The following is a 27,211-nucleotide window of genomic DNA, read 5'->3' as shown; positions in this document are numbered from 1 at the left end:
GCTTCAGGTTACATACGCTTCAGGTTACATACGCTTCAGGTTACAGACTCCGCTAACCCAGAAATAGTGCTTCAGGTTAAGACCTTTGCTTAAGGATGAGAACAGAAATTGCGCTGCAGCGGGAGGCCCCATTAGCTAAAGTGGTGCTTCAGGTTAAGAACAGTTTCAGGTTAAGTACGGCCCTCCGGATCAAATTAAGTACTTAACCCGAGGTACCACTGTATAGAATTTTAAAAAGCTGATTTCATATTGCTTCTTTGCCTTTTGACTAAGATCAAGGGTAGCACCTGTTCTTATCAGTTTAATATCTGATATGTCATCTGAGGACTATACTGTACAGTGGTACCTTGGTTCTTGAATTTAATCCATTCTGGGAGTCCGTTCAACTCCCGAAACCGTTCGAAAACCAAGGCGCGGCTTCCGATTGGCTGCAGGATCTTTCTGCACTCAATCAGAAGCTACAAAGCCACGTCGGACGTTTGGCTTCCGAAAAACGTTCGCAAACCGGAACACTTACTTCCAGGTTTGTGGCATTTGGGAGCCGATTTGTTCAACGACTAATTTGGGAACGAAGGTACCACTGTACGTTAAACGGATTTTTGGTGCTGGGAGATGGAATAGGGGCTTGCCCCATCCACTCCATACATCAACCAGGTATTGCAGTACCTCCAAGAACGGTGCTCTTCCCTTGGGAGAATGTAACTTGTTAAAAAATTATAATGAAAAAGAGCTGTTTAACAACAACAGCACAAAAAGTAATGAGAAGTTGAGTTTAAAACACACACACACACACAAAATTGACACCTATGCCAGAGACCTATTGAGAAAGCTTGTTGGAATGAAAATGTCTTCTTTCCAGAAAATGCAGATATTGAATGCCTGCTGTTATCTCAAGAGGCTGTCCTGTCTCATCATGACTGCAAGGCAGAGTAGAGCATTGTGGCCTCTTTGTGTTAAGTGGGAAAGGGACTGGTTGTGGAAAACATGGCTTGCAAGAGGTGGAGTAGATACCAGGAAGGAGGAAGAAAGAGACGGTGTACTTCAGGTTGCATCCAATTCAGTTCCTCTCAGGGTAGAGCCATTGAAATGAAAAAACCAAAGTGAGCCATAGCCCTTAATTTCATCGGGTCTTCTCTGAGTAGAACTAACATTGGAGACCACCCTTTGTCTTTGCCAGCGTGAGGCACGGGGTGTATTATTATTTTCTTAAGGGCTTTCTACGTTAGTACAGTGGTACATCAGGTGACGGACGCTTCAGGTTACAGACTCCGCTAACCCAGAAATAGTACCTCAGGTTAAGAACTTTGCTTCAGGATGAGAACAGAAATTGCGCAGTGGCGGCAGCGGGAGGCCCCATTAGCTAAAGTGGTACCTCAGGTTAAGAACAGTTTCAGGTTAAGAACAGACCTCCAGAACGAATTAAGTTCTTAACCCAAAGTACCACTGTACCAGCACCTTGGACTTGTAGCGGACTGGCAGCAGATTGGACTGGATTTCAACAGCCACCACCCCTCAAAGGCCTGGGTTAAAACTTCAAAATGGCCGCCACTACCCAAGTTGTCTCGCAAGCCTAAGCATCAACATGGCCACCAGAGTTGTATAGACGTTATTTCCAAGGAGTTTCTTGACAGCTTCATTCAGCAGAGAAATCCAAGATGGTGACGAGCTTCCTGGAAGCAATAGGGAAGGGGCTGCCGGGCTTTGTCTTTTTTTAACAGCGTTTTAACAGCCCGGTTGCTATTCTTCTAGGTCCTTCATATGGTGGATCTCTTGAAGCGAGGCATTGGGGTGCATCACAGCGGCATCCTGCCCATCCTAAAGGAAGTGGTGGAGATGCTGTTCAGCAAAGGCCTTGTCAAGGTGAGTCCTTTGAGCTTATATTTTGGAGAGGTGCCGCCGTGTGGCTGGTAAGAGTGCTAGACTCGGACTGAGGTCACATCTGCACAGTACTTTTAATGCACTCTTGTGCTGCTTTTAGCAGTCATGACTTCCCCCCAAAGAATCCCGGGAGCTGTAGTTTGTGGAGGGTGTGGCTCTGTGAGCGAGTCTCCCAACAACACTTCACCCTTAACATTTCCCAGGATTCTTTGGGGGGAAGCCATAACGGTTTAAAGTGTGGATACGACCTGAAGTCGACACAGGTTCCTGTTCCCACTTGGCCATGAGCGTCTCCACCCCCATCGTCTACCGCAGACACTGAGGTCCATCTCCAAGGGCCTTCTGGCGGTTCCTTCACAGCGAGAAGTGAGGTTACAGAAAACCAGGCAGAGGGCCTTCTTGGTGGTGGTGCCCGCCCTGTGGAACGCCCTCCCATCAGATGCCAAGGAAATAAACAACTATCTGACTTTTAGAAGACACCTGAAGGCAGCTCTGTATTGGGAATTTTTTAATGTCTGATGTTTTATTGTGTTTTTAATATTCTGTTGGGAGCCGCCCAGAGTGGCTGGGGAAACCCAGCCAGATGGGTGGGGTAATAATAATAATAATAATAATAATAATAATAATAATGCCCACAAGTCAAAACAAAAAAAATCCTTCCAGTAGCACCTTAAAGACCAACTAAGTTAGTTCTTGGTATGAGCTTTCGTGTGCATGCACACTTCTTCAGATACACAAGTGTATCTGAATACACTTCTTCAGATATAAGTGTATCTTCAGATACAAGCTCATACCAAGAACTAACTTAGTTGGTCTTTAAGGTGCTACTGGAAGGAATTTTTTTTGTTTTGACTATGGCAGACCAACACGGCTACCTATCTGTAAATGCCCACAAGGTGAGAATGAAAGGGCGGGGACCTCCTACATGCAACCTTGAGTTCCTTGCAGGCAAGGCGAGATGAAAATGTAAAAAAAATAATTAAAAGAAACTGAACAGTTGGGGGTGCGGGTGGATATTTCACTCCGCCTATTGCAAGAATCTCCTGACATTGTTTTCAGAAAGGAGGGGGTGGAATCTGCTCATCGCTTCTTCTGCTCCAGCCTGACTCTGTGGGAGTTGAGTGTTCCCTGTGTAGATAAGACGGCTGCTTAAGCAGCTGTAACACTCATGCAGTCCAGTGTTTAGTTTCTAGCTTATTTTTTAGTATGTGGTAGCTGTAAAAGAATAAAGACTTTATGCTTCAGAGTCATCGTTCGTGTAGTTCATACTCTGCTGTGCTCTGCTGACTTTGGCACTGAGTTTGATGCTCTAAGTCAGGGGTCTGCAACCCGTGGCTCCGGAGCCGCATGTGGCTCTTTTACACCTTTGCCGCGGCTCTGGGGCGGATACTAGCGAGGGGAGGAGGCGCATTGTGTGCCCCGACACTCCCCACTGTGGCGGGCGCTGTACTGGCTGTGACGTCGCATGGGGGCGGTGCGTGCATTAGTCACGCACCGTCCCGACGTCACCTTCCTGCCCGCCCGCCCGCTACATTGTAAGGGGCATGTACGCTGGTCACTGCATTGAAAGGGGGCATGTACGCTGGTCACTGTTTTGAAGGGGAGTGAAGAACACAAACACAAAAAAAGATAACTTGTTAATTTAACGTTTATTTCTATGAGGAGGAGTAATTCTGAGGGGTCAAACAAAGAAATAATAAAAAAGTGACAAAAAAAGTTATTTTTATAATGACGAGTTTTGCGGCTCCCAGTTTTTTTTTCTTTGGAAACGGGTCCAAGTGGCTCTTTTTGTCTTAAAGGTTGCAGACCCCTGCTCTAAGTTGTGAGTCCATAGCACTTAGACCTGCTCTCCTGCAGTGGAAGGTCTGTGGAAGTGCCTTCCCAGCTCGCTTGGTCCAGTCTGGTCCAGTTGGGGCTGAAGAGGTTGAGGCCAGTCGTTGGCACCGGCTCAAAGGCGAAGCTGACACTGGGCAGGGGACAAACATAAGGAGCAACTTGACACCCATTTTTCTCCGTCGTTCTTGATTCAGATCCTCTTTGCCACTGAGACTTTCGCCATGGGAGTGAACATGCCGGCAAGGACAGTGGTCTTTGATTCGATCCGCAAACACGACGGCACAAACTTCCGGGATCTGGTGCCAGGTAACAGGGAAAGCGGAGGGAGGGCAGGCAACTTTGACGTGCACCTGTTTTGCAGACCGCAGTGGCAAAGTACCTCCCTGGCCTTAAGGCTTGCTTTCCTTCCATATTTAATCATTTCCCTGCCCCCCATTCCTCCGTGGGTTTTTCTACCCACGTTTTATTCTCTGGCTTCTTAAAGAATTGTAGAGTTGGAAGGGACCCTGAGGGTCATCTAGCCCAACCCGCTGTGATGCAGGAATCTCAACTAAAAGCATCCAGGACAGCTGGCCACCCAACCTCTGTTTAGAAACCTCCAGTGAAGGAGAGTTTCCAAGGGAGTCTGTTCCACTGTTGAACAAGCGCTTCTTCTTTCTTTTTTTTAAATCATTTTTATTGATTTTCCAATAAAAAACTTCCAATTAATATATCCAATCATAATACTCCAATTAAAATAAAAAAACTAAAATAAAAAAATTATAGTCCAAATTATAATTATTCATTTTTCAGAGCTCCCCACGGTCTGGATCTCTGAAGCATATCTCCACATCTCAGTACTGCCTCTTTCCTCGTTGTTTCCATATTTTCCACATCTCGATTTTGACGCTTTATCATTCCCGTCCCTGAGTCCACGATTTGCAGTCGTGTCAAACATCATATACTTTCATCCGTCGAATACTGCTTTGTTAGTACAGTGGTACCTCAGGTTACATACGCTTCAGGTTACATACGCTTCAGGTTACAGACTCCGCTAACCCAGGAATAGTACCTCAGGTTAAGAACTTTGCTTCAGGATGAGAACAGAAATTGTGCTCCGGCGGCACAGTGGCAGCAGGAGCCCCATTAGCTAAAGTGGTGCTTCAGGTTAAGAACAGTTTCAGGTTAAGAACGGACCTCCAGAACGAATTAAGTTCTTAACCCGAGGTACCACTGTATATATTTTTCCAACTGTCTTTTTATCAGCGCAGCTTCCTCTGACTCCGTTCCGATCCGGGGTGAACAAGCTCTTCTTGATAGCTTTCATGGTGGGCACCCAAGCAGCGATAGCTTGGCTGTATTGCTGCAGGAGAAAGAGGAGTGAGGCCGGATCTGTGGTGGCTGCTCATCTTCTTTTCTGGCCATATGTTAAGACTGGGGACGTGCATTAAGCTCCCAGCTGCCGGTCTCACCTTACAAGCGGCAAGTCTAGTATCAGCAGCAAGATACGGACCTGGTGTTGCTCATTGATTCACCTGGTGGCAAGCTGCCATTCACCCCAGGTACTGAGGCAGGAACTGTTTTCCACCTGGATAGATTCCTAGTTGGCAACCATTATTTATTGAAGAGCCCCTTTTGACCGCAGTTTCAAGCATCTAATGACAGGAGCTCGTCCTATTCTCAAGTAGGACCCTGGCAGGGACACATGCCTGACTGGTATGTTATCTCCCTCCTGGTCGTTCATTCGGGAGCTTCAAAAGCTTCCTTCTGCCCGAACATCTCAGCGACCGATGCCAACTGACACCGGCACATTAGGGATCCGCAGAGTCTGCGTGTGACAGACCTCAGCAAGTCAGCATTTTGGCTAATCTACTATATTTACATATAAACACACACAGAGCACTGCAACATGGCTCCCTCTCTCTCTAGCATCAGACAGCAAAGAGAAAAAACAAAGGCCAATAGTCCCACTTCACGGAACACAGTAACACAAACATCCTGTCTCCGTCACTTCCCACCCTGTGGAGTCAAAACATATACTGTCATGTGATAGACAACAATCCCATGACTGCAATCACGGAGCAGGAATTCTAACATCTAAGTGCATGTTTCTTTCTCGCACAGCTGAGTACATCCAGATGGCAGGCCGAGCTGGACGCCGAGGTCTCGACACCACGGGGATGGTGATCATCTTGTGCAAAAACCAAGCACCTGAGATGGCCGATCTTCACCGGATGATGTTGGTGAGTTAGGCACACAAACGCACACTAACCATTTCCCATCCCTGTTGCACCAGATTATTTTGCAATGGGGTGTCCTTAAAAGTGTCAGGGCTGAAATAACGCATCGTAAGAGCTTTCCTTCTGGGTCGAGCCTAAATGTAATCCAGAGCTTGCAAGGAGAACAGGACAACCAGAATCTCTTTGGTCTTGGCAACTAGTATTTAGAGGTTTCTGACCTTGGAAGTTGCTCTTAGCTACATTAGCTGATCAACATGGTTAGACTAGGTCCTGGAAGACCAGGGCCTGTCACTCACTCTCAACTCTCAGTCATACCTACCTTACAGGGTTGTTGTGAGGATAAAATGGGGAGGGGGAGGACTATGTGCTCCTCCTCAACCTCCTTGTAGAAAAGGGTGAGATATAAATGCAATACATAAATATTTTATTTAGCACAATCCATTTCTAAAAGCCATTTCTATGCTTGTGTGAATTTTCAGCAAGGTGAGTAAATCTGTGTTGTTTTCATTTTGTGTAAATTCTGCCGATTTTTACCATTTGGCATAATCCACCAACACACAAAGACCGATTTGAGTCTTCTCGCAATCATCCTCATTTAGCCAAAGTTTATGCACAACACAAGGGACGCGGGTGGCGCTGTGGGTTAAACCACAGAGCCTGGGACTTGCCGATCAGAAGGTCGGTGGTTCGAATCTCCGCGACGGGGTGAGCTCCCGTTGCTCGGTCCCTGCTCCTGCCAACCTAGCAGTTCGAAAGCACCTCAAAGTGCAAGTAGATAAATAGGTACCGCTCCGGTGGGAAGGTAAACGGCGTTTCTGTTTGCTGCTCTGGTAACCATGCTGGTCACATGACCCAGAAGCTGTACGCCGGCTCCCTCAGCCAATAAAGCGAGATGAGCGCCGCAACCCCAGAGTCAGCCACAATTGGACCTAATGGTCAGGGGTCCCTTTACCTTTACCTTTACCTGTGCACAACACAAGAGAAAGAAATCGCATCAATGTCCTGCTCTTGTGCCCTAGAAGCATCGGACAGCCATCTCTCTCTATCTTTGGAGATTGTAGCAGGCATTGCTTCCATTGAGCCATAAGAGCTAGAAATTAAGAGCTGCTGCTTTTAAACAGATAACGGGGATTCTCCAGAAGCTGAATTCACTGCTCCCGGTGTCATTTTCTGTGCACCTGCAAAACCGCAATGGAGACACAGCCAGATGGATAGGGTTGAAATAAATTATTATTATTATTACTCCTCCTCCTCCTCCTCCTCCTCCTCCTTCTTGTTGGAATATAGGCTTCCTAGAAGGGCTTTAAGGTCATGAAGCAGAGCCCTGTAGATGGTTCAGGCAAACGCCCGGCCTAGTCCAGCATCCTGTTCTCACAGTGGCGAGGCCCCCGATGCGAAACCTGTGAGAGCAGGGGCATTTGGGAAAAACAGCTTTGCTGCCTTCCTCTCCCAACTCTCCTCCTCTGTCCCTCCAGGGCAAACCCACCCAGCTGCAGTCCCAGTTCCGCCTCACCTACACCATGATCCTCAACCTGCTGAGAGTAGAAGCCCTTCGCGTGGAGGACATGATGAAGAGGAGCTTTTCCGAGTTCCACACCCGGAAGGACAGCAAGGTAGGTCTCTGGAGAGAGTGGGTGTCAGAAGCAAGCCAGCAGCTCGTCACACCACGCCGTGCAAGTTGGAGTTAAATCTTTATTAGCAGAAATGCGTTCCGCACAGGAGTGTCAGGCCTAATGAGCACAGTAACTCATCTCTAGTAGGTCTTGCTCTCTTTTTTTATATATATAATTTTTTATTAAGTTTTTCTCTAACAAATAATTTTGACAACCATGTTTACCAATTTACAGTTTTTGAACTTCCACCAGTACCTCCTTCAATCATCCATTTTTCATATCTTTACACATTTTCTATGTAGCATTGCCGATTTGATAATAACCTTCCATCTCAGTTTCTTTCTTACAATATACCTTGGTTTATCACAAAGCCTCTTTAAAACCCACTAGCGTTGTCTGTTAATCACATACAGTTTTCAGATATTCCGTAAACTTTCCCCAGTCCTCAATGAATTTGTGATCTTTCTGATATCTAATTTTTCCAGTCATTTTATCCAATTCTGCATAATCCATAAGTTTCATTCTCCACTCAGTCAAGGTCGGTAGTTCCTCTTGTTTCCATTTTTGGGCCATTAGTATTCTTGCCGCTGTAACTGCATATTGAAACAGTTTATAATCACATCTTTTTATCTCTCTTCCTGTTATTCCTAACAAAAAGGCTTCTGGTTTTTTAACAAACGTATATTTAAACATCTTTTTCAATTCGTTGTATATCATTTCCCAGAAACCCTTTACCTTCTTACATTCCCACCACATATGAAAAAATGAACCTTCTTTTTCTTTACATTTCTAGTAGGTCTTGCTCTCATCAAGCAGGTGCTGGGACTGAAGGACCCCACAGCTGCCTAAGTGCCCACCCCCACCCCAGTTTATTTCCCAGCAATCTGAGACTTTGCCTGTGCATCACCAATCTCTCCTCCGCCCTTTTCATGCCTCTACTTGTTCTGGGAGACACCCGTGCCTCTTCCCCAGCCAGACTCATTGCACACACCCCTCCTCTCCAGCCTCTACTGATTCTGGACTTCTCTCTGCCACAGACTCTTCTCAGCTCACAAAGCCTTGTTACCCCTTTAGCTTCCGACCCTACTCTTCCCAGTCTGTGCCCTCTTCTCTGCCTGACCACGTATGGTCGTCCCACCACCACCACTCCCTGGGCGCTGTGCCGCCTTCTTCCCTTGATGGTTCCCCAGCTGGGGTCTCCCACCATTCCTCTGTGCCCAACCAGTATGCGGCTCCCTGGGAAACAGAAGAAAGGACAGGTGTCGTAACCAGATCTGACCTGAGGACACTTGGAAAGTCCAGGGCGTGAGTTGGGCAGCAGCCAGAACTTAAGGATCTTAAACACACACACACACACACACACACACACACACAGAGAGAGAGAGACAGACAGACAGACAGACAGACAGACAGACAACCTACAGGTCCAAAGCTGTATGGGAGGAGCGGAGGAATAAGAGGGAAATTGTAGATCAGAGCTAGGAATTTGTGGCCCCATGGATGTTGCTGGACAACAACTCCCATAATTCCTGGTCGGCTATCCTGGCTGAGCCTGATGGGAGGCTTGGGAGTCCAATAACGTTGGCAGGGCTGCAGGCTCCCGTTCTGTGTTTGATGGAGGTTTGCATGCAAATACAGCCATACCTCGGGTTACAGCCGCTTCAGGTTGCGTTTTTTTTTTGGGTTACGGACCGCCGAAACTCAGAAGTACCGGAACGGGCCACTTCCAGGTTTCGGTGGTCGCGCATGCGCAGAAGTACTAAATCACACTTTGTGCATGCGCAGAAGTGCCAAATCGCAACCCGCACGTGCGCAGATGTGAGTTGCTAACGCTGCGAGTTGTGAATGGATCACGTTCGCAACCCAAGCGTCCACTGTGTGTAAGAAGCCAAAGGAACGTGGGGAAGAAACTGGAAGGCAACTGGAAGATCAGGATGGTGTACACATGAGAATTTTAGAAGTGGATCAGGCAATTAGTCCATTTAGCCCAGTGTTGTCTGCTCTGACTGGCAAAGTCTCTCCAGAGAGACTTTCCCCTTGCCTGCTGCCAGGGAATGAAACTAGAAGCATTCTGTTTGCCAAGAACGTCTTCTCTGCTAACCTGCGGGTGCTGTCTGTTCAGGCTCCCTTATGTCTTGTGCCCCCCCCCCTCTAGGAGAGTCTGGGGCTTTCCCTCTTCACATCGCTTCACCTTCCCTCACCCCCTTCCCTCCTAGGTCCACGAACACAGGATTGCCCAGCTGAGCTGCATCTTGGCCAACATGGAAGCCTCAGATCTGTCGGGACAGCTTGGAGACTTAGAGGAGTATTATCACGTGGTCCGAGAGCTACAGGAGACCCGGGAACTCATACAGGTGCTGATTTTGGGGGGGGGGGTGGAATCTGGAGAACGGGGGTGCAGAAAGTGACCGTGGTTTTGCAGTTGATGGACCCATGGGCTAGACAGTATCGCCCAGTGCCTCTAGGTGGTGCTGTTGATGCGTCTGCCCAAGGTAGAATACTCAAGCTGCAGCGTTCCCCATGAGACGCACTGGGATAGGATGGCTTGCTTTGTTCAATGAGAGGGATCAGCTGTGGGCATTCAGGCAGCCTCATGCCTTGGCTCCCCTTGGAACAGGAAGGGAAAGAAGAATGTGTTGGCGTTTCCCGACTTGGAGTTTTCGGGTCTCATCCAGGAGGAGAGACACTTGAGGATCAAGAGGTGGTGACGAGAGGGATAATCTCTTCCCCCTTTTTTTAGGGGCACAAGTTTAAAACTGCTCACAAGGCTGTAGTGTGAGTGCGCACTGTGCCAGCCATGTCAGCCAGGCCCTTCTCAAGATACTCCATTCCGTTTCTCGTCTCCCACCTGAGTTTTCTCCCATCCACCCCAAAATGCCCGCAGTCTGCCGGTATTCCATGGCTACAGAGTGTTCTTAGTCTCGATTGGGCTGTTTTTGGGTTGTGTGAGTGTCCCCATGAAGGTTTGTTTGCTTGTTTTTACTAAAGTCCCTTTGTTCTTCAAACAAACCTCAAGCCTGCTGATATCTCCCTCTTTGTCATAAACAATGCCATGTAAGCAACGGCGCTTACACTTGGACATGGGGAAATAGAACAACCCGTGGGATCTTTGCCCCCTTTGCCAAAAGGGCCCAAACTAAAGAAGAATGACAACTTAAGCTGGTGGAATACGCCCAGCTTGCAGAGTTAACGTATGGCATAAGAGAACAAGAAGAACGTATGTTGAAAGAAGATTGGAAAATGTTTACTGAATGTATGGGGGGAAATTGTATACACTTGAAAATGAGGGCAGCATTAAGGTAAATTCAACAATGTAAATAAGTTTTGATGGATGTAACAATGGAATACTGAATGGTTTAGTTCATGTAAAGTATGCAGGGATTTATGGTATGCAAAATGAACCACGGAAAGAGAAGGGAAGTCATTGATAATGTAAGGTTGCTTAAATGAGTATAAAGGTAAAGGTAAAGGGACTCCTGACCATTAGGTCCAATCATGGCCAACTCTGGGGTTGCGGTGCTCATCTCGCTTTACTGGCTGAGGGAGCTGGCGTACAGGTCCCGGGTCATGTGGCCAACATGACTAAGGCGCTTCTGGCGAACCAGAGCAGCGCACGGAAACGCCGTTTTACCTTCCTGCCGGAGCGGTACCTATTTATCTACTTGGACTTTGACGTGCTTTCGAACTGCTAGGTTGGCTGGAGCTGGGGCAGAGCAACGGGAGTTCACCCCATTGCGGGGATTCGAACCACCGACCTTCTGATTGGCAATATATATATATACACACACACACACACACACACACACACACACAGTGTATATATATAACTTTGCCAAAGCAGGTTCCCTCGTCGCTGTACTAAGTTGCTGTTGCACATTCACCTCTGCAACCAAGAAGGCTACAGTTTGGTTCTGTTCTGAATGTTCGCCAAAGGTATCAAGATTTAAAAGCATCTCAAGGAGAGAGGGACCGTGGGTTGCCATCCTCTGACCTGGCTTATGTCTGTAGGAAGGAGAAAGACTTTTTGGAGCAAGGAGGGGTTTGGATCCAGCATCCTTCCTGCTCCTCAAAGTTGTGGATACAGGACTGGCTACTTTGGAAGAAAACCTGGAAGCAGAGCACGAGTTCTTTCTGTTTTAGAATTCCAGTTATGGTGACCTAAGGGTGCTGTTTGCGTGTGGGTCGTCCTCTAGCTGTTTCTCACTTTCAGAGGCGAGTCATGGAGTCAATGAATGGACTGAAGGCCCTTTCCGTGGGACGGGTGATCGTGGTGAAAAACCAAGAGCACCGAAATGCCCTGGGGGTGATCTTGCAGGTAAGTGGGGGAGTTTTTCCAGCACCATGTGCTAAAGAACCCCAAATTCAGTGCTCATAGGTGTAGATTGATCGATTTATAACATTTCTTTATCGCTTGATGGTAAAAAACCAAAACAAAAACCCACCTCTAAGCTTTTTACAAGAAGAAAGATAAATGAGGCATGCTCTTGTGTATTGGCTGGTTGGTTGGTTTTGCTCATGGATAGATTTCGGCTTGGAAAAGTCAAGGATCTGAAGATGATATGTAGGGCATTGAGACTCATGACTGAGACTTGTTCAGTCACTGCACCCAAAAGCCCAGACTTTTAACCTGGCATGTAAATTGTCTCCTCAAGCATGAGGACTAGATTCTTGGTTTTCCATACAGAAGCTGTTCTCTATTGCTCAAGCAACTTATTCTCTCTCTCTCTCTCTCTCTCTCTCTCACACACACACACACACACATATGCATACATACATACATACATACATACATACGTGTATATATATATATAGAGAGAGAGAGAGTTAGGAAGACTTATAGACCACTTAATCATAAAACTCTAAGAAGTGCAAACGTAAGAAGATTGTTGATAAAATGCTGCTAAAATCCCCAAAACTGTTCAGAAAGGTATATGCAAGACAAAATCAACAAAATCTTTAAATCATAAATTATATGTCTGTGTAGGCTTGCTGTAATAATAATAATAATCTTTCAGCAGGTATCTAAACAACACAGTGCCTACAAATGGATTGACAAATTCACTAAGGCAGGATCTAACTTTCTTTAAGAAGAGGAAGGAAGCAACATTGAGCTATTTAGACAGGGGAGGGGGGCAATTTGCAGTTGGAGACTCAGTGTTAGCTGGTATTAGGACCCAGCCCAAATGTCACAAAATTGTGAGCAAGTTCTCCAGAACTCTTCCAGCGGGGTGGTAAGCAGAATTTGGAGGTAGGGTGGATAGAAAGCTGGTTTGATGCTGAAGTCAGTCTGCATTTAATCAGCATTGTGGTAGAACATGGGTAGGCAAACTAAGGCCCGGGGGCCAGATCCGGCCCAATCGCCTTCTAAATCCGGCCCGCAGACGGTGTGGGAATCAGCATGATTTTACAAGAGTAGAATGTGTCCTTTTATTTAAAATGCATCTCTGGGTTATTTGGGGGGCCTGCCTGGTGTTTTTACATGAGTAGAATGTGTGCTATTATTTGAAATGCATCTCTGGGTTATTTGTGGGGCATACAGTAGGAATTTGTTCATTCCCCCCCCCCATGTAATCTGGGCCCCCACAAGGTCTGAGGGACAGTGGACCGGCCCTCTGCTGAAAAAGTTTGCTGACCCCTGTGGTAGAATAAAAGAAGAGCAGACTATAGGGATGAGGATTCAGCGTTGCTGCTGGACTACAATTCCCATCATTCCCAACTGTTGGCCGTGCTAGTTGGGACTGATGGGTGGTGGAGTCTAACAGCACCTGCAGCTTTCCTCCACGAATCTCCTGAGCACTCTGCAGAACTTGGGTCGCACTTAAGCGGTGTCAGATCCGATGCAGTTGCCCTCTGTCTCTGGCTCCCTTTTGCCAAGGGATGCACAACCTCAACTGTGACGACCCCATGGATGGTTGTTTAGGCTGGAGGCTGGACGAGGAAAAGGTAGCCTGTTTACTCCCCTTTGCCAATCACATTCCTGGGTTCTTGATTTCAGGTTTCCTCTGACGCAGCCAACCGAGCCTTCAGCACTTTGGTGATGTGCGAGAAAAAGCTGTCAGAGGGGGACCCAGCTGCTTGCAAGGAGGCTGGTCTCCCTTCCCCTCCAGAGGTACCTCTTCCTGATGAGCTTCTGCACACCAAGCTCTTCCTTCCAGAGGGTAAGGCGAAATAGGGGTTGATTTTGGGGGAAACGAGGTTTGTGGTTTTATATTACAGGGCAGATTCTGCATCTTCTTTTTTTTTACTAAGAACCCTGAGACATCACCTTGCCAACAAAGGTCCATATAGTTAAAGCTATGGTTTTCCCAGTAGTGATATATGGAAGTGAGAGCTGGACCATAAAGAAGGCTGATCGCCGAAGAATTGATGCTTTTGAATTCTGGTGGTGGAGGAGACTCTTGAGAGTCCTATGGACTGCAAGAAGATCAAACCTCTCCATTCTGAAGGAAGTCAGCCCTGAGTGCTCAGTGGAAGGACAGATCCTGAAGCTGAGGCTCCAATACTTTGGCCAGCTCATGAGAAGAGAAGACTCCCTGGAAAAAACCCTGATGTTGGGAAAGATGGAGGGCACAAGGAGAAGGGGACGACAGAGGATGAGATGGTTGGATGTTTTCGAAGCAACCAGCATGAGTCTGACCAAACTGTGGGAGGCAGTGGAAGACAGGAGTGCCTGGCGTGCTCTGGTCCATGGGGTCACGAAGAGTCAGACACGACTAAATGACTAAACAACAACAATACCAGAACTAAATTTGCAGCTGTTTCACACACAAGATCACTCCTGGTCTTCCCCTTATCCATAGCAGATTTCTTCATCTCAGCAGCCTAACTTACAAGGAAGGGGAAACCTTTTGTTATCGCTGCTAAAAAAATAAGATAACACAGAGGGAGTTGTAAATCCTTGCTGATCTACTGCAGGTTTCCCAGACTAGATCCTGATCTCCCTTTTGCTGACCTTTAAATAAGAGGGGTGGGAGCAAAGCATCATTTTTGCCTGTTGTGAACAGATCTGTGTCAGGGAACTGCCATCGGAAAGACAGGAGGTGGAGGGGCTCTCAGAAGTCAGGAGAGACTCAGCAGCGGAGGAAGGCACCAGCAGGGGGGAAATGGGATATCAGAGAGAGAGGGAGGCAAAGGAATGGCTCAGGGAGTCTTCTAGCGATAACAGCGGAGAAGTCTCAGGACCTCCCATAGGTACACCCACTCCTCGCCGGAAACTGTCGCGCCGAGAATCCAGACGACGCGTTTCCGTCAAGGAGCTTTTAAAGGTAAAGGTACCCCTGCCCGTACGGACCAGTCTTGACAGACTCTGGGGTTGTGCGCCCATCTCACTCAAGAGGCCAGGGGCCAGCGCTGTCCGGAGACACTTCCGGGTAACGTGGCCAGCGTGACATCGCTGCTCTGGCGAGCCAGAGCCGCACACGGAAACGCTGTTTACCTTCCCGCTGGTAAGCGGTCCCTATTTATCTACTTGCACCCGGAGGTGCTTTCGAACTGCTAGGTTGGCAGGCGCTGGGACCGAGCAGCGGGAGCGCACCCCGCCGCAGGGATTCGAACCGCCGACCTTTCGATCGGCAAGTCCTAGGCGCTGAGGCTTTAACCCACAGCGCCACCTGCGTCCCTCAAGGAGCTTTTATGCTGGAGTAAATTCCGTAAACGCCCACTGTCGGATTCTGCCAGCGATTGAGGGAGCCATGCTTAAGGGCTCCGCTAAAGACAGAGCTTTGCTAAGCTGAGCAAACTCTGAGGGACTAAGCTTTTACGCACAAGCAGCTCATCATCCCATCACAATCTGCTTGTGTTCCCACAAGGAACGCAAAGTGAGATGGATGAATGAATGAATTTTATTATATCGGTCACAGACCAGTTCCAGCCCACATACAATATCAAGGAGGTCATAAAACACGATAGGGAAACATTTGAATTTGCAATTAGGTATAGCAGGGACAATACAGATATAGCAACAGTTAAAAATATATATAAATTAAAACTTAGTCACTAACATATAACCTAAAATTATCATTTAAAACCTTAATCATTATGATAGCACAGCTTGTTCCCTATGTTTTATGGCAATCGCACAGAATTTGGCTACCCTTAACATGATCGCACGATCCTTGTCCTCTACCAGGGATTTTAGACACTGAAGTTCGGATTCATTTGGAGATTTTTGCATAGCAGGGGTAATAAATACCGAGTGTGAGATAACATTCCAAGTTGTGTGTTCCAAATAACTCTTTTCAAACTAGCAGGAGAAAAGCCGGAGGGCTTAATAGGAGGAGACAGCCTTTTTCAAATGTCACTGGCAATAATTTAGTTCAAGAGAACCAGAAACTTATTTTTTAAAAGAAGTTCGCTGAGACATAAGCAATGCATCTAGGAATCCATAATTGTGCAAATGGTTGATTTTGGCCCTGTGTTCTGGGTTGGGACAGCCGATGGAGGGTTGCAATATATGGATGTATATATATATATTTCTCCATCCCACGTAGGACCTTGCGGACATACTATAAAGAAACTGGGCCCATCAGACATTTTCGGTATCACAAACAAAACTCTGCGGGTCAATGCTGAGCGCATCCTGGAAGATTTCAAGAAGCGCCAGATGCCCAGGTTCAGGTGAGACAGGAGCCCTGCCAGCGGGTGATGAGGGTGGGAGCTGGAGGTCAGCAAGACCTGGATTGCTGCAGGTTCCCCCATCCCTTGTGTCTAAGGTGATCATGCTCAGTGTTGGAGGGTGGCAGAGAGCGAGTCCTCGCAGCTGTAGCAGAACTGCATAAAGTACTTTTGGTGGGTGCGGGGGGCAGAAATAGGAGAGCTTGTTGCTCTCCAGGAAGCTTCTCATGTCTCCTCATCTTCCCCTACCCACCCTCCTCCCACACTTCCAAATCTCATGATCTGGCCTCAGAAGAAGAGGCAGAGACATCCATCCCTCCACAGACTGTGTTTTGAGTCTGGACGTCAGAAGCTTTGGCCCGGCCCTCTGCATTCTATCTCTACAAGGACAAAGTGTTCCTTACACATAATAGTGCCTTTAAACAAAACAAAAATGCAATGGGAACCATTTTTGTGGTTATTTTTAATTGTTCTTTAAAGAATACGTTTTATTCCTTTTTTGCATATGATATTATGATTTTATGATTTTCAATTTTTTACACATTTCAATACATTTACAATCATTTTAACATTTCAAAACTCGACTTCCTTCCCCCTCTTTCTGCAGTTCCTTAAATTTATTTTTTATATTTTCTGCATACAGTGGTACCTTGGTTCTTGAACGTAATCCATTCTGGGAGTCCGTTTGACTCTCAAAACTGTTTGAAAACCAAAGCCCAGTTTCCAGTTGGCTTCAGGAGCTTCCAGCAGCCAATCAGAAGATGCGTAAGTCGCGTCAGATGTTCGGCTTCTGAAAAACGTTCGCAAACCGGAACACTCAGTTCTGGGTTTGCGGCATTCAGGAGCAGATTTGTTCAGGAGCCTAGCTGTTTGGGAACCAAGGTACCACAGTATTCCAAATTAACTTAATTTACTCATTTATTCATCTGCTTTAAATACATACTGTTATAAAACTGCAGGGTTTTTTTTGCATACGATAAACACAAGACAACAAAAATACCAGCTGGCCTGTCATTTCTTGGAAAGTTTGTGCTTTTACCTCGTGTATTTTTATGGTGTGTAAGCTGCCCTGAGATCTTCGACTAAAAGGGCAGTATGCAGATTTCATTAATTACAGTGGTGCCCCGCAAAACGAATGCCTCGCAAGACGAAAAACCCGCTAGACGAAAGGGTTTTCCGTTTTTCGATGCGCTTCGCAAGACGAATTTCCCTATGGGCTTGCTTCGCAAGACGAAAACGTCATGCGAGTCTTGCGATTTTTTTCGCTTCCCCCCCCCCTTTTTCTAAGCCACTAATAGCCTTTTAGCCGCTAAGCGGCTAATAGCCGCTAAGCCGCTAAGCCTTTAATAGCCGCTAAGCCACTAATAGCGCTAATCCGCTAAGCCGCTAATAGGGTTGCTTCGCAAGACGAAGAAACCGCTAGACGAAGAGACTCGCGGAACGGATTATTTTCGTCTTGCGAGGCACCACTGTAACTGTTTGATGAAGGGTAACAGCAGCTATAGCAACCCTCATGCTGCTGCTCACAGGGACAAGGGACTTCTAAGCCCATGTTAGTGGTTCGTGCTCAGGTTTTATTTTGATGTATATTGGGGGTGAGGGGAAGGAGGAGCAAACTGGACGTTTGTGGGAAGGCCCTTAGACCACAAGAACTCCAGAGACACTCGGTGCGTTTACTGTTTGTTGCGGCAAGGAGAGATCAGGCAGAATAAGATGTTCCATGCCTTCCTCTCTCTCTCTCTCTCTCTCTCTCTCTCTCTCTCTCTCTCTCTCTCGTTGGAATAACGGAGACGACAGGAGGTTGGATGCAGGTGAGCTGCACAGAAGCACACTGGCAAGCATGCTCCAAACAAGCTGCCGGCTAGCTCTGTAGAGGCTCCTTTTATTAGCAGAAGTCAACAATTGGAAACCGTAGTGAAACCACCCTGAGCTTAATGTAATTCCATCTAAGCACATTTCCAGCATTAGCAAATACATGTGTCAGCAGGTGTTTCCCTAAAATGTTCCCCCCCCCCAATACAGTGGTACCTCGGGTTACATACACTTCAGGTTACATACGCTTCAGGTTACAGACTCTCCTAACCCAGAAATAGTACCTCAGGTTAAGAACCTTGCTTCAGGATGAGAACAGAAATTGTGCTCCAGCGGCGCTGCAGCAGCAGGAGGCCCCATTAGCTAAAGTGGTGCTTCAGGTTAAGAACAGTTTCAGGCTAAGAACGGACCTCCAGAACGAATTAAGTACTTAACCCGAGGTACTTGATTCCGTCTGCATTCCCGGTCATGCTCCAGCCAAGCGATAGGTCTAACAAAAAAATTGTGAGAGGACAAAAGGTCAGGGGGAAAACCCTGTTTTTTTAGGCATAACGCTCCTTGACACGCGGTTGCATGTCTGGTGCAGGGTTTGCCTTCGCAAAGCAGAGCGTTACCTCCGCACTCTCTCTCCCTGCAGGAATGATCCGCCCGGGCCTTCAGCTGCCACAGCCACCCAGGAGCTGCTGCGCTTGGCCGAGGGCTCCCCCGAGGGCCTCCCCCTCTTGGATCCTGTGAACGACCTTCAGCTGAAGGACCTGGAGGTGGTGGAAGGGGTGGTGAAGGCACGTCGCCTGGAGGAAGCGCTGCTGGGGTTCCAGTGCGTGCACAGCCCCCGCTTCCACACGGAGGTCAGTCGCGGAGTGGGGGCAGGAGCGGGAACCAATGCAGCAGGGCTGGTGTGGCAGGAACGGGGAGATTAAGCCTCCCCTTGAGCCTCCCCAGTCCCCAAAGGATGCCGTGTCTTCCGGGATTCCGAACGAGCACAGGAGAAACATGGCATGTGGCCATAGGCGCAGAAATAAAGGGTGTGTGTGTATAAAGAACTTCTAGTCTATGTGATCGCAAAGAGCTTGGGAATATCTTCTCGCTTTTCCTGGAATGCAGGCAGGCGGTAAATGAAGTCCTTGGAGGAATCATAGAATCGTATACAGTGGTACCTCGGGTTACATACGCTTCAGGTTACAGATTCCGTTAACCCAGAATTAGTGCTTCAGGTTAAGAGCTTTGCTTCAGGATAGGAACAGAAATCGGGCTCCGGTGGCGCGGCGGCAGCAGGAGGCCCCATTAGCTAAAGTGGTGTTTCAGGTTAAGAACAGTTTCAGGTTAAGAACGGACCTCTGGAACAAATTAAGTACTTAACCTGAGGTACCACTGTAGTTGAGGCATGTCCAATGCGTTGACCGCGATCGCCTGGTCGATTGCTAGATGAATTTCCGTCAATTGCACTATGGGCCAGGCAGCCTTTGCTCCTTCCTTACAGCCGAGGCTCGGCTGCGGGAGGGAGCGAGCTGCGCCTCTGCTTTTGCCGTCCGTGAGCTCCAGAGTGCGCAGCTCTCTCACTCCGCTCTGCTAAGGAGGCCGCCCTTGGCTGAGGCCGCTCTCCTCGGGAGCAAAGGAAAGTGGGGTGCAGGGGTGCCGACGTCCCGCATTTGGGATGAGGCTGGATAAAAGGAGAACACCTTTTCTTCCTCCATACAGAGCGGCCTGTGGCTTAATCAGCTGTCACCTCCATTTGGGCAATATGTGGAGGACCATCTAGCTGTTAGAATTCTTGCTCCATGATGGCAGTCATGGGATTGTTGTCTTTCACATGACGGTGTATGTTTTGACTCCACAGAGTGGGAAGTGTCGGAGACAGGATGTTTCTATTACTGTGTTCTGTGAAGTGGGAACTAATTGTCCTTTGTTCTTTCTCTCTTTGCTGTCTGATGCTAGAAAGAGAGAGGGAGCCACGTTGCAGTGCTCCGTGTGTGTTTATATGCAAATAGATTAGCCAACATGCTGAGTTGCTGAGGTCTGTCGCACAAGCTGCGAAAACTCTGTGGATCCCTAAGTGTGCCGGTGTCTGTTGGCATCAGTCACTGTGATGTTCAGGCAGAAGAAAGCTTTTGAAGCTCCCGAACGATCGACCAGGAGGGAGGGAACATGCCAGGCGGGCATGTGTCTCTGCCAGGGTCCTACTTGAGTGTAGGCTGAACTCCTGACACTAGCCCCCTGGAATACAGGGATCTTTTTCCCAACTTCAGAGATTAACCCTGAGATTAAGAGTCTCATGCTGTACCCGCTGAGCTGCGGGCAGTAGCATAAATTGACTTATCATCTGCAGCAGGTGCTGGAGCTCTCCAGACAATTTGACTTCTCTCTCTTCCATTGTCTCCTGAGACACCAACACAAAAATAGTCTGCAGGTGTGGAACTGACCTGCATGGCGCTTTGGCCCACCTGGGACTAGCAGAAGTAAAATGTATCAGACTGTCTGGAACTATATTGAGTTTTTCTTTTTCTTCCATTGACCCACAGGAAGAGTGAATCCGGGGGCCACAGCAATTGGTGGGAGGAGTCGCCCCCCAAAATGTGGGCAGTGTGAAGCAGCAGAGGGTTGTCTAGTCCTCCCTCCCTCCCCCTCTCTCTCTCTTTTTCTGTGCCATCTCATCTCTGTGGGCCATATAAAGTCAGCCTTTGGCCTACTAACCCCATTCCCAAATAATTCATGCCAGCTGCAGAATTTCCACTGTGCAGGGTTTTTTATTTTATTTTTTAAGCATAGAGTTTTACACTGGCCCGGGACGAACTAACCAAGCCCTCGGAGGAGAAGCTAAGCATGTGAACGCCAGAATTTGGTAATTTGGGCCCAGAAGCTTCTGTAACAGCTACTGGGAAAGAGAGGAGAGATAGGATGGAATAACAAACAAAGTGAATAACACAACAGTAACAAAAATAATAGTAGGTAAAGAAGATCACACGTGGGTGGAGGGGAGGGGAGTACTGGGTTGTTGGGGAGGGAGGTGAAGGGATTAACTGAAATTGTTAAAGATTGGTATAGGATTTAAGAGATTTAAATAAGGAAAGCAGAAAGCAGCAAGAAATATCAAGTAAAAGTTTCAGAGACATAGCTGTCAACTTTTCCCTTTTCTTGCAAGGAATCCTATTCAGAATAAGGGAATTTCCCTTTTTAAAAAAGGGAAACGTTTGGAGAGATCAGTGTAAATGAAAACATGAGGCTTATGGTTTTGTTACATATGATTTTATTTTGGAGTTGCCTGTTTATTTTGGAGTTGTTTGCTGTAAAGAATGTATATTATGTGAATAAAATAATACAGTGGTACCTCGGGTTACAGCCACTTCAGGCTATGTACTCTTCAGGTTGCAGACTCCGCTAACCCAGAAATAGTACCTGGGGTTAAGAACTTTACTTCAGGATGAGAACAGGCGGCGCAGCGGCAGTGGGAGGCCCATTAGCTAAAGTGGTGCTTCAGGTTAAGAACAGTTTCAGGTTAAGAATGGACCTCCGGAATGAATTAAGTACTTAACCCGAGGTACCACTGTAAAGGATTTCAAAATGGGGGCAGGGAGAGAGCACCTCAACCCCAGTTCAACTTACATAATTTTTACAATTCCCAGGAATACCTCAGTTGGTAGAACATGAGACTCGATCTCAGGGCTGTGGGTTCGAGCCCCACGTTGGGCAAAAGATTCCTGCATTGCAGGGGGTTGGGCTGGATGACCCTTGGGGTCTCTTCCAACTCTGTGATCCTTAAGCCACAGAACATGGGAGAGTGGGTGGAGCCCAGTGTGGTTTTCTTTCTTTTTCAGAAAAAGAATTGCAGCAGACAAGCGCAACGCTGCACACGTGGTTCTTGAGCTCTTTTTATCTGCCCACATCCGGAGGCAGTGAAGAAACGTGGGAGGTGGGGAGGACACTTGGCCTTCTGAGTGCGGCAAGACTACACCTCCCAGCCTGTCTGACTGTTGCCTATCCCAGTAGGGGGCTGATGGGAATTGGAGTCCCAGCGGCAGCAATGCAAGTGCCACAAGTTCCCTTTCCCAGCATCAGGCGACGTTTGATCTCCTCTCTCTCTCTCTTCCCTCTTCCCTTCTAGTTTGTGCGATTCAGGGAGCGCCAGCAAGTGCTGGAGGAGCTGGAACAGCTGCGCTTCCTGCTCTCTGACCAGTCCCTCCTGCTGCTGCCGGAATATCACCAGCGGGTCCAGGTAAGAGCTGCTCCCTCACCGAGACCCCAAAAAGGATACGATAACGATAATCTTTATTGTCATTGTCCCATACAGAACAACGAAACTGAAAAAATAAATAAAAATCTACATAAGACATTCAAAACCAACAAGCCTGCTATCCCAGCTACCCTAACCTGGTTAGCCCTTTAAAAACTCATACTCCGTTTTTAAAATACAATATACTCCTTAAAGGTAAAGGGACCCCTGACCATTAGGTCCAGTCGTGACCGACTCTGGGGCTGCGGCGCTCATCTCGCTTTAGTGGCCGAGGGAGCCGGCGTACAGCTTCCGGGTCATGTGGCCAGCATGACTAAGCCGCTTCTGGCGAACCAGAGCAGCGCATGGAAACGCTGTTTACCTTCCCGCCGGAGCAGTACCTATTTATCTACTTGCACTTTGACGTGCTTTCGAACTGCTAGGTTGGCAGGAGCAGGGACCGAGCAACGGGAGCTCACCCTGTCGTGGGGATTTGAACCGCTGACCTTCTGAGCAAGTCCTAGGCTCAGTGGTTTAACCCACAGCGCCACTCCTTACACAGCGTTTAAAACCAAAATCGCATTTGGATAGAAAGCGTTTCTCAGGCGGCTAGTCCTCGTCTTTATAACCCTGTACCTTCTTCCAGAAGGCAGAAGCTGGAAGAGATCATTTCTGGGGTGCGCACTATCCTGCGCTATCTCTGCAGCTTTCTTATGGCACCAGGAAGCATAGGTTTGATCCAAGGACATCCACCAGTGACCCAGAGGTGCCCCCGGTTGTGTTCAAAATAGATGTGTGTGTGTGTGTCAGCCCCATCCTGTGCTGCTGTTTCCTCCTTCCCCCCTCGGTCACCTTGCGCCCCGTCTGCCCCCCCCAGGTCCTGCGCTCCCTGGGCTACATCAACGAAGGCGGCGCCGTGGAGCTGAAAGGCAGCGTGGCCCGCCAGATCAGCAACCACGAGCTGCTGCTCACCCAGCTGCTGCTGGACAACGCCCTGACCGACCTGCGGCCCGAGGAGATTGTGGCCTTGCTCAGCTGCACCGTCTGCCAGGTCCGCACCAGGGTGGAGCCCCAGCTGCCCTCCGTCCTGCAGAAGGTGAGCCGGGGGGAAGGGGGAGCGGGGAGGAGAAGCCAAAGCCCCATAGAGCCAGCCAGGGGCGTTGATGTACATGTGGGGGCCTGGCAGCAGCTCCCAGAGTCTGACTCTCATGACCCACCTGTCAGAATCTTCAAGACTATCAGAGGAATTTGCCACTGTCCAGGCACCCGGCTTGAGTTCCTTGTTGACCTCCCTGTCAGCAACTCCCGGCAGGAGACAGGCAAGGTCATCTATCGGCGATTCTCCTCAAACGTGAGAAGAACACACCACTCTTCCCTCCTCCCTGTCTTCCCCAGGAGGGGGGAAAGAGACAGACAGAAATGTATTTACATGCCTTTATTTCTGTCTATGCAGCAGTACAGAGAAACACGTCTGTACTCTCCAAACACCAACAGCAGAGAGAGAAACTCCACCCCTGTACTTCCAGTACATGTCAGGTGACACACTGAACTAACATCCGGTACTCAGTACAGTGAATAGGCTGTCCCTTCGTTCCCACGGTACAGCCACAAACATCAACATCCTGTTTGACATTCCAGCCAGCTGCAGCTTGCTGCTGCATTGCTCCTTTTTCGTAACACCACCCTTCCCCCTACAGGGCATAGAGCACATCCGGTCGGTGGCTGAGGAGATCGCCCTGCTGCAGCGCAAGTGCGGCCTCCAGGAGTCAGTGGAGGACTTTGTGGAACAGTACAAATTTGGGCTGGTGGAGGTGGTCTATGAATGGGCCCGCGGCATGGTAAGACCCCAACCACCTCGCCCCTTTCCCCCCCCGGTTTTTATTTGCCCAACCCCACTGCAGGGGTCTTAGCATTGTAGACTTTGAAGGGACCCCGAGGATCATCTGGTCCAGGGTTTCCCCAAATTTGGGTCTCTGGCTGTTTTTGGACTACAACTCCGGCCCAATCGCCTTCTAAATCTGGCCCACGGATGGTCTGGGAATCAGCATGCTTTTACATGAGTAGAATGTGTCCTTTTATTTCAATTGCATCTCTGGGTTATTAATGGGTGTCAGGACTGCCGCTAGGTCCCAGCTCACAGAGGACCAACGCCCAGTGGATATTATATACAAAAGTCTTTATTGAAGTTTAGTTTCCATTTCCAAGCTCTGGGCGCGCAGGCCCACGTCTTAACGCTAGACCGGCTAAGTCCCCTCTGACTCACTGCTCCACCCACACCAGTTTAAGATTCTAGCCTGGCTCCACCTCTTGCGCTGCTCTTTCCTGCGTTGGGTCCTTCTGCCCTCTGGGGTTCCCTCCTTCCTGGACTCCTCTGACGCGGAGCCTCCTGAGTCTTGCCCCTCCCTCCGGCGGGCTTTAGGACCTGGCTCCCTTCCCGGGCTCCCCGCTGTGCCGCGCTCCTGTACATTTGAACTTGGCGCGCGCGCCCAGCCGGTGACTTTCCTTCTGACCGTTTCCCCGCTTCCTGATGTGGGTGTTGCCAAACCTGACTCCTCTCCTCCCTCTGGTGGTGAGGACACTGGTCCCGACTCCTGGGACTCCCCCTCCCCACTGCGCTCTGGTGGAGACGCTGGCCCTGATCTCCAGCTGCTGTTCAGAGACTCCCCGCTGGCCCCTCCCTCTTGAGGTTTCTCCCTTGGAATCTCCCTTGCTCTGGCCACCGGCGCTCCCTTCTGTGAGTCCTCCGATTCGCTAGAGAGGCTTGTGGAATAACTCTGGCCACTGTCACTGCCTGCGCCCCCCTCGTACTCCTCCTCCTCACTCTCCATTTGCTCCCCCTCCTGTGTCTCTCCTTCTGAACCCCTGACATCCATCCCCCCCTCGAAGCCCCCCCTTCCCCCCTCCCCCTCTTCCGGTGCGGGTTCCGGGTGCTCCATTGTTGTAGGGGTGAGTCCAGGATACAGCTCGTCCCCTGAGGCTTGCAACCATCGAGATAAGTCCGGGAAGTCCCCCATGGGCTCGTCGACGACGACCTCCTCCGCTTCCATCTCCTGCGCGGTGTGCTCGAAATCTGCGCTCGACCCCAAATCACCCAAGAGCCCTCCTCCCCCTGTTGTTTGATGGGGGTCCACCTCCCAGGGCCCCTTCGGCATGTCTCTGCGCCAGCCCACCTCGGGTTGGTCCTCCCACCAATAAGATCCCCCCGTGCTAAAACCTGAAAGTGATCCCTCCGGAGAGCTGCCTCCCGGAGCCGAGTCCTCAGCTGACGAGAAACCCCGGAAAGTGCTGGCCTAGAGTGTGGGTGTGAACAAACAATCCTCGAAAAAGCCCGCCGGCATAGGCTTGTGCGGGAAAAGTGTGTGGAATTCTTCCTTGAGCAACTGCTCTTCCACTGCGTAATCCGGCACCCACCTGTTGGCGCTGGCCGGGGTGTCCTCCGTGGCGAGAAGATATTCAATCCCGTCCTCCCCCCACCTTGAGTCTAAAATCTCAGTGGCTTCATTAAGTGGCTCCCCTTTCGGCGACCCCCCTTTTTTGGGCGCTTCTCTGAGCGGGTCTGGCGCCTTCCCCGGTGCTTGAAACCTGTGGGGCTCTCTGTAGGGCGTGAGCACTGATCTATGAAAGACCGGGTGCATTCTGGAACCCTCCGGGAGTGTCAACCGGAAGGCCACTGGGTTGATCTGCGCCTCTACTTGGTAAGGCCCTAGCTGCTTGTGCCCTAGTTTCTTCTTGGCTAACGATCTGGCTGGAACTGCTTGTGCTGCCAACCAGACCCAGTCTCCCACCTGGATGTCCTCCCCAACCCTCCTGTGTCGATCTGCCTGCACTTTGTAAGCCTGTTTTGCCAACTCTAACTGCCTCCTGAGCTGCTCGTGGATCTCCTGCAACTCCGCTGCCACTTCCTCTGCTCCCTGTGGCTCCCCCTCCCGCACTGTGTCCAGACCCGGGAAGGTTCTGGGATGCCTCCCGTAGTTGGCAAAAAATGGGGTCACCCCCGTGGACCCGTGCTTCGTGTTGTTGTAGGCAAACTCGGCCAACGGTAGATAGTCCACCCAGGTCGATGGCTGCTGGTTCGCGTAGCATCTCAGGTACTGCTGCATGATGGCGTTGACCCTTTCCGCCTGCCCGTTAGTTTGCGGGTGTCTCGCCGACGCCAGGCTGACCTTGACGTTCAGGAATCCCATCAGCTTTTGCCAGAAGTTGGAGATGAACTGGCGCCCCCGGTCGGACAAAATAGACCGTGGTAGGCCGTGCACCTTGAACACGTGGTCTATGAACATCTTAGCGGTCTGCTCGGCCGTGGCCACCTTCGCGCACGGAATGAAGTGGGCCATCTTGGTGAACAGGTCCACTACCACGAGCACTGCCGTCTTGCCCCTTGAGCTGGGTAGATCTGTGACAAAGTCCAGGGCTACCCTCTCCCACGGTACGAACGGTGTCTGTAGCGGTTCCAACAGGCCCGCCGGCGGCTGGTGCACAGGCTTAGCCCTTTGGCAGGTGTCGCACCTATTGACATAGTCCGCGACATCCCCCCGCATCTTAGGCCACCAAAAGTCTCTGGCTACTAAGTCCACCGTCTTCTCCTTGCCGAAGTGCCCCGCGCTGGGCGCGTCGTGCAGCTGTTGCAGGACCTTCGCGCGGAGGCTGTCTCCTGGTACGTAGAGGACTCCCTTGCGTAGGAGCAGGCCGTCTCGCACTTGGAATTCGTCGCCCCTCGCCTTGCCACTGCACACCTCCTCCATCTTGGCTCGGGCGAACGAGTCTGTTCGCAGCGCGCGGCGCACCGCGTCCAGGTCCACCGTGGCTGACGCGCATGCCCACGCCTGTGGTGTGAAAATGTGCTTGGCCGCCGCCGGTGCCTCTGCCTCCAGATACTGCGGTTTTCTGGACAGCGCGTCCGCCAAGACGTTGCTGTTTCCTGGGATGTACTCAATTCTGAAGTCGAAATCTGCAAAGAACTCCGCCCAGCGGATGTGTCGCTGGTTCAGGAACCTCGCCGTGCGCCAGTACTCCAAGTTCTTATGGTCTGTGCG

General features: G+C 49.5%; 2 protein-coding genes across 2 annotated transcripts in view; one reads left to right on the top strand and one right to left on the bottom strand.

The window, feature by feature from the left end:
• LOC310837988 (E3 ubiquitin-protein ligase TRIM11-like) overlaps window positions 1–27,211 on the bottom strand; it is a 1,016,249-nt gene that overhangs the window by 98,482 nt on the left and 890,556 nt on the right. The window lies entirely within an intron of this gene.
• The window catches only part of SKIC2 (SKI2 subunit of superkiller complex), a 51,575-nt gene that overhangs the window by 20,206 nt on the left and 4,158 nt on the right, over window positions 1–27,211 (top strand). The window contains exons 17-28 of the mRNA XM_083723239.1: window positions 1,750–1,860; window positions 3,909–4,020; window positions 5,818–5,936; window positions 7,409–7,546; window positions 9,763–9,900; window positions 11,757–11,861; window positions 13,542–13,704; window positions 16,036–16,162; window positions 18,609–18,819; window positions 22,071–22,181; window positions 23,056–23,274; window positions 23,876–24,016. Of these exons, the coding sequence (XP_083579365.1) occupies window positions 1,750–1,860; window positions 3,909–4,020; window positions 5,818–5,936; window positions 7,409–7,546; window positions 9,763–9,900; window positions 11,757–11,861; window positions 13,542–13,704; window positions 16,036–16,162; window positions 18,609–18,819; window positions 22,071–22,181; window positions 23,056–23,274; window positions 23,876–24,016 (1,695 nt within the window). The remainder of the gene's footprint in view (window positions 1–1,749; window positions 1,861–3,908; window positions 4,021–5,817; window positions 5,937–7,408; window positions 7,547–9,762; window positions 9,901–11,756; window positions 11,862–13,541; window positions 13,705–16,035; window positions 16,163–18,608; window positions 18,820–22,070; window positions 22,182–23,055; window positions 23,275–23,875; window positions 24,017–27,211) is intronic.

The sequence above is a fragment of the Podarcis gaigeae genome (assembly GCF_964106915.1).
Source record: "Podarcis gaigeae genome assembly, chromosome: 2".
In the NCBI taxonomy this organism is placed as follows: domain Eukaryota; kingdom Metazoa; phylum Chordata; class Lepidosauria; order Squamata; family Lacertidae; genus Podarcis; species Podarcis gaigeae.
The sequence above is the reverse complement of the archived record's forward strand: the minus strand, read 5'-3'. Positions and strand labels throughout refer to the sequence as shown.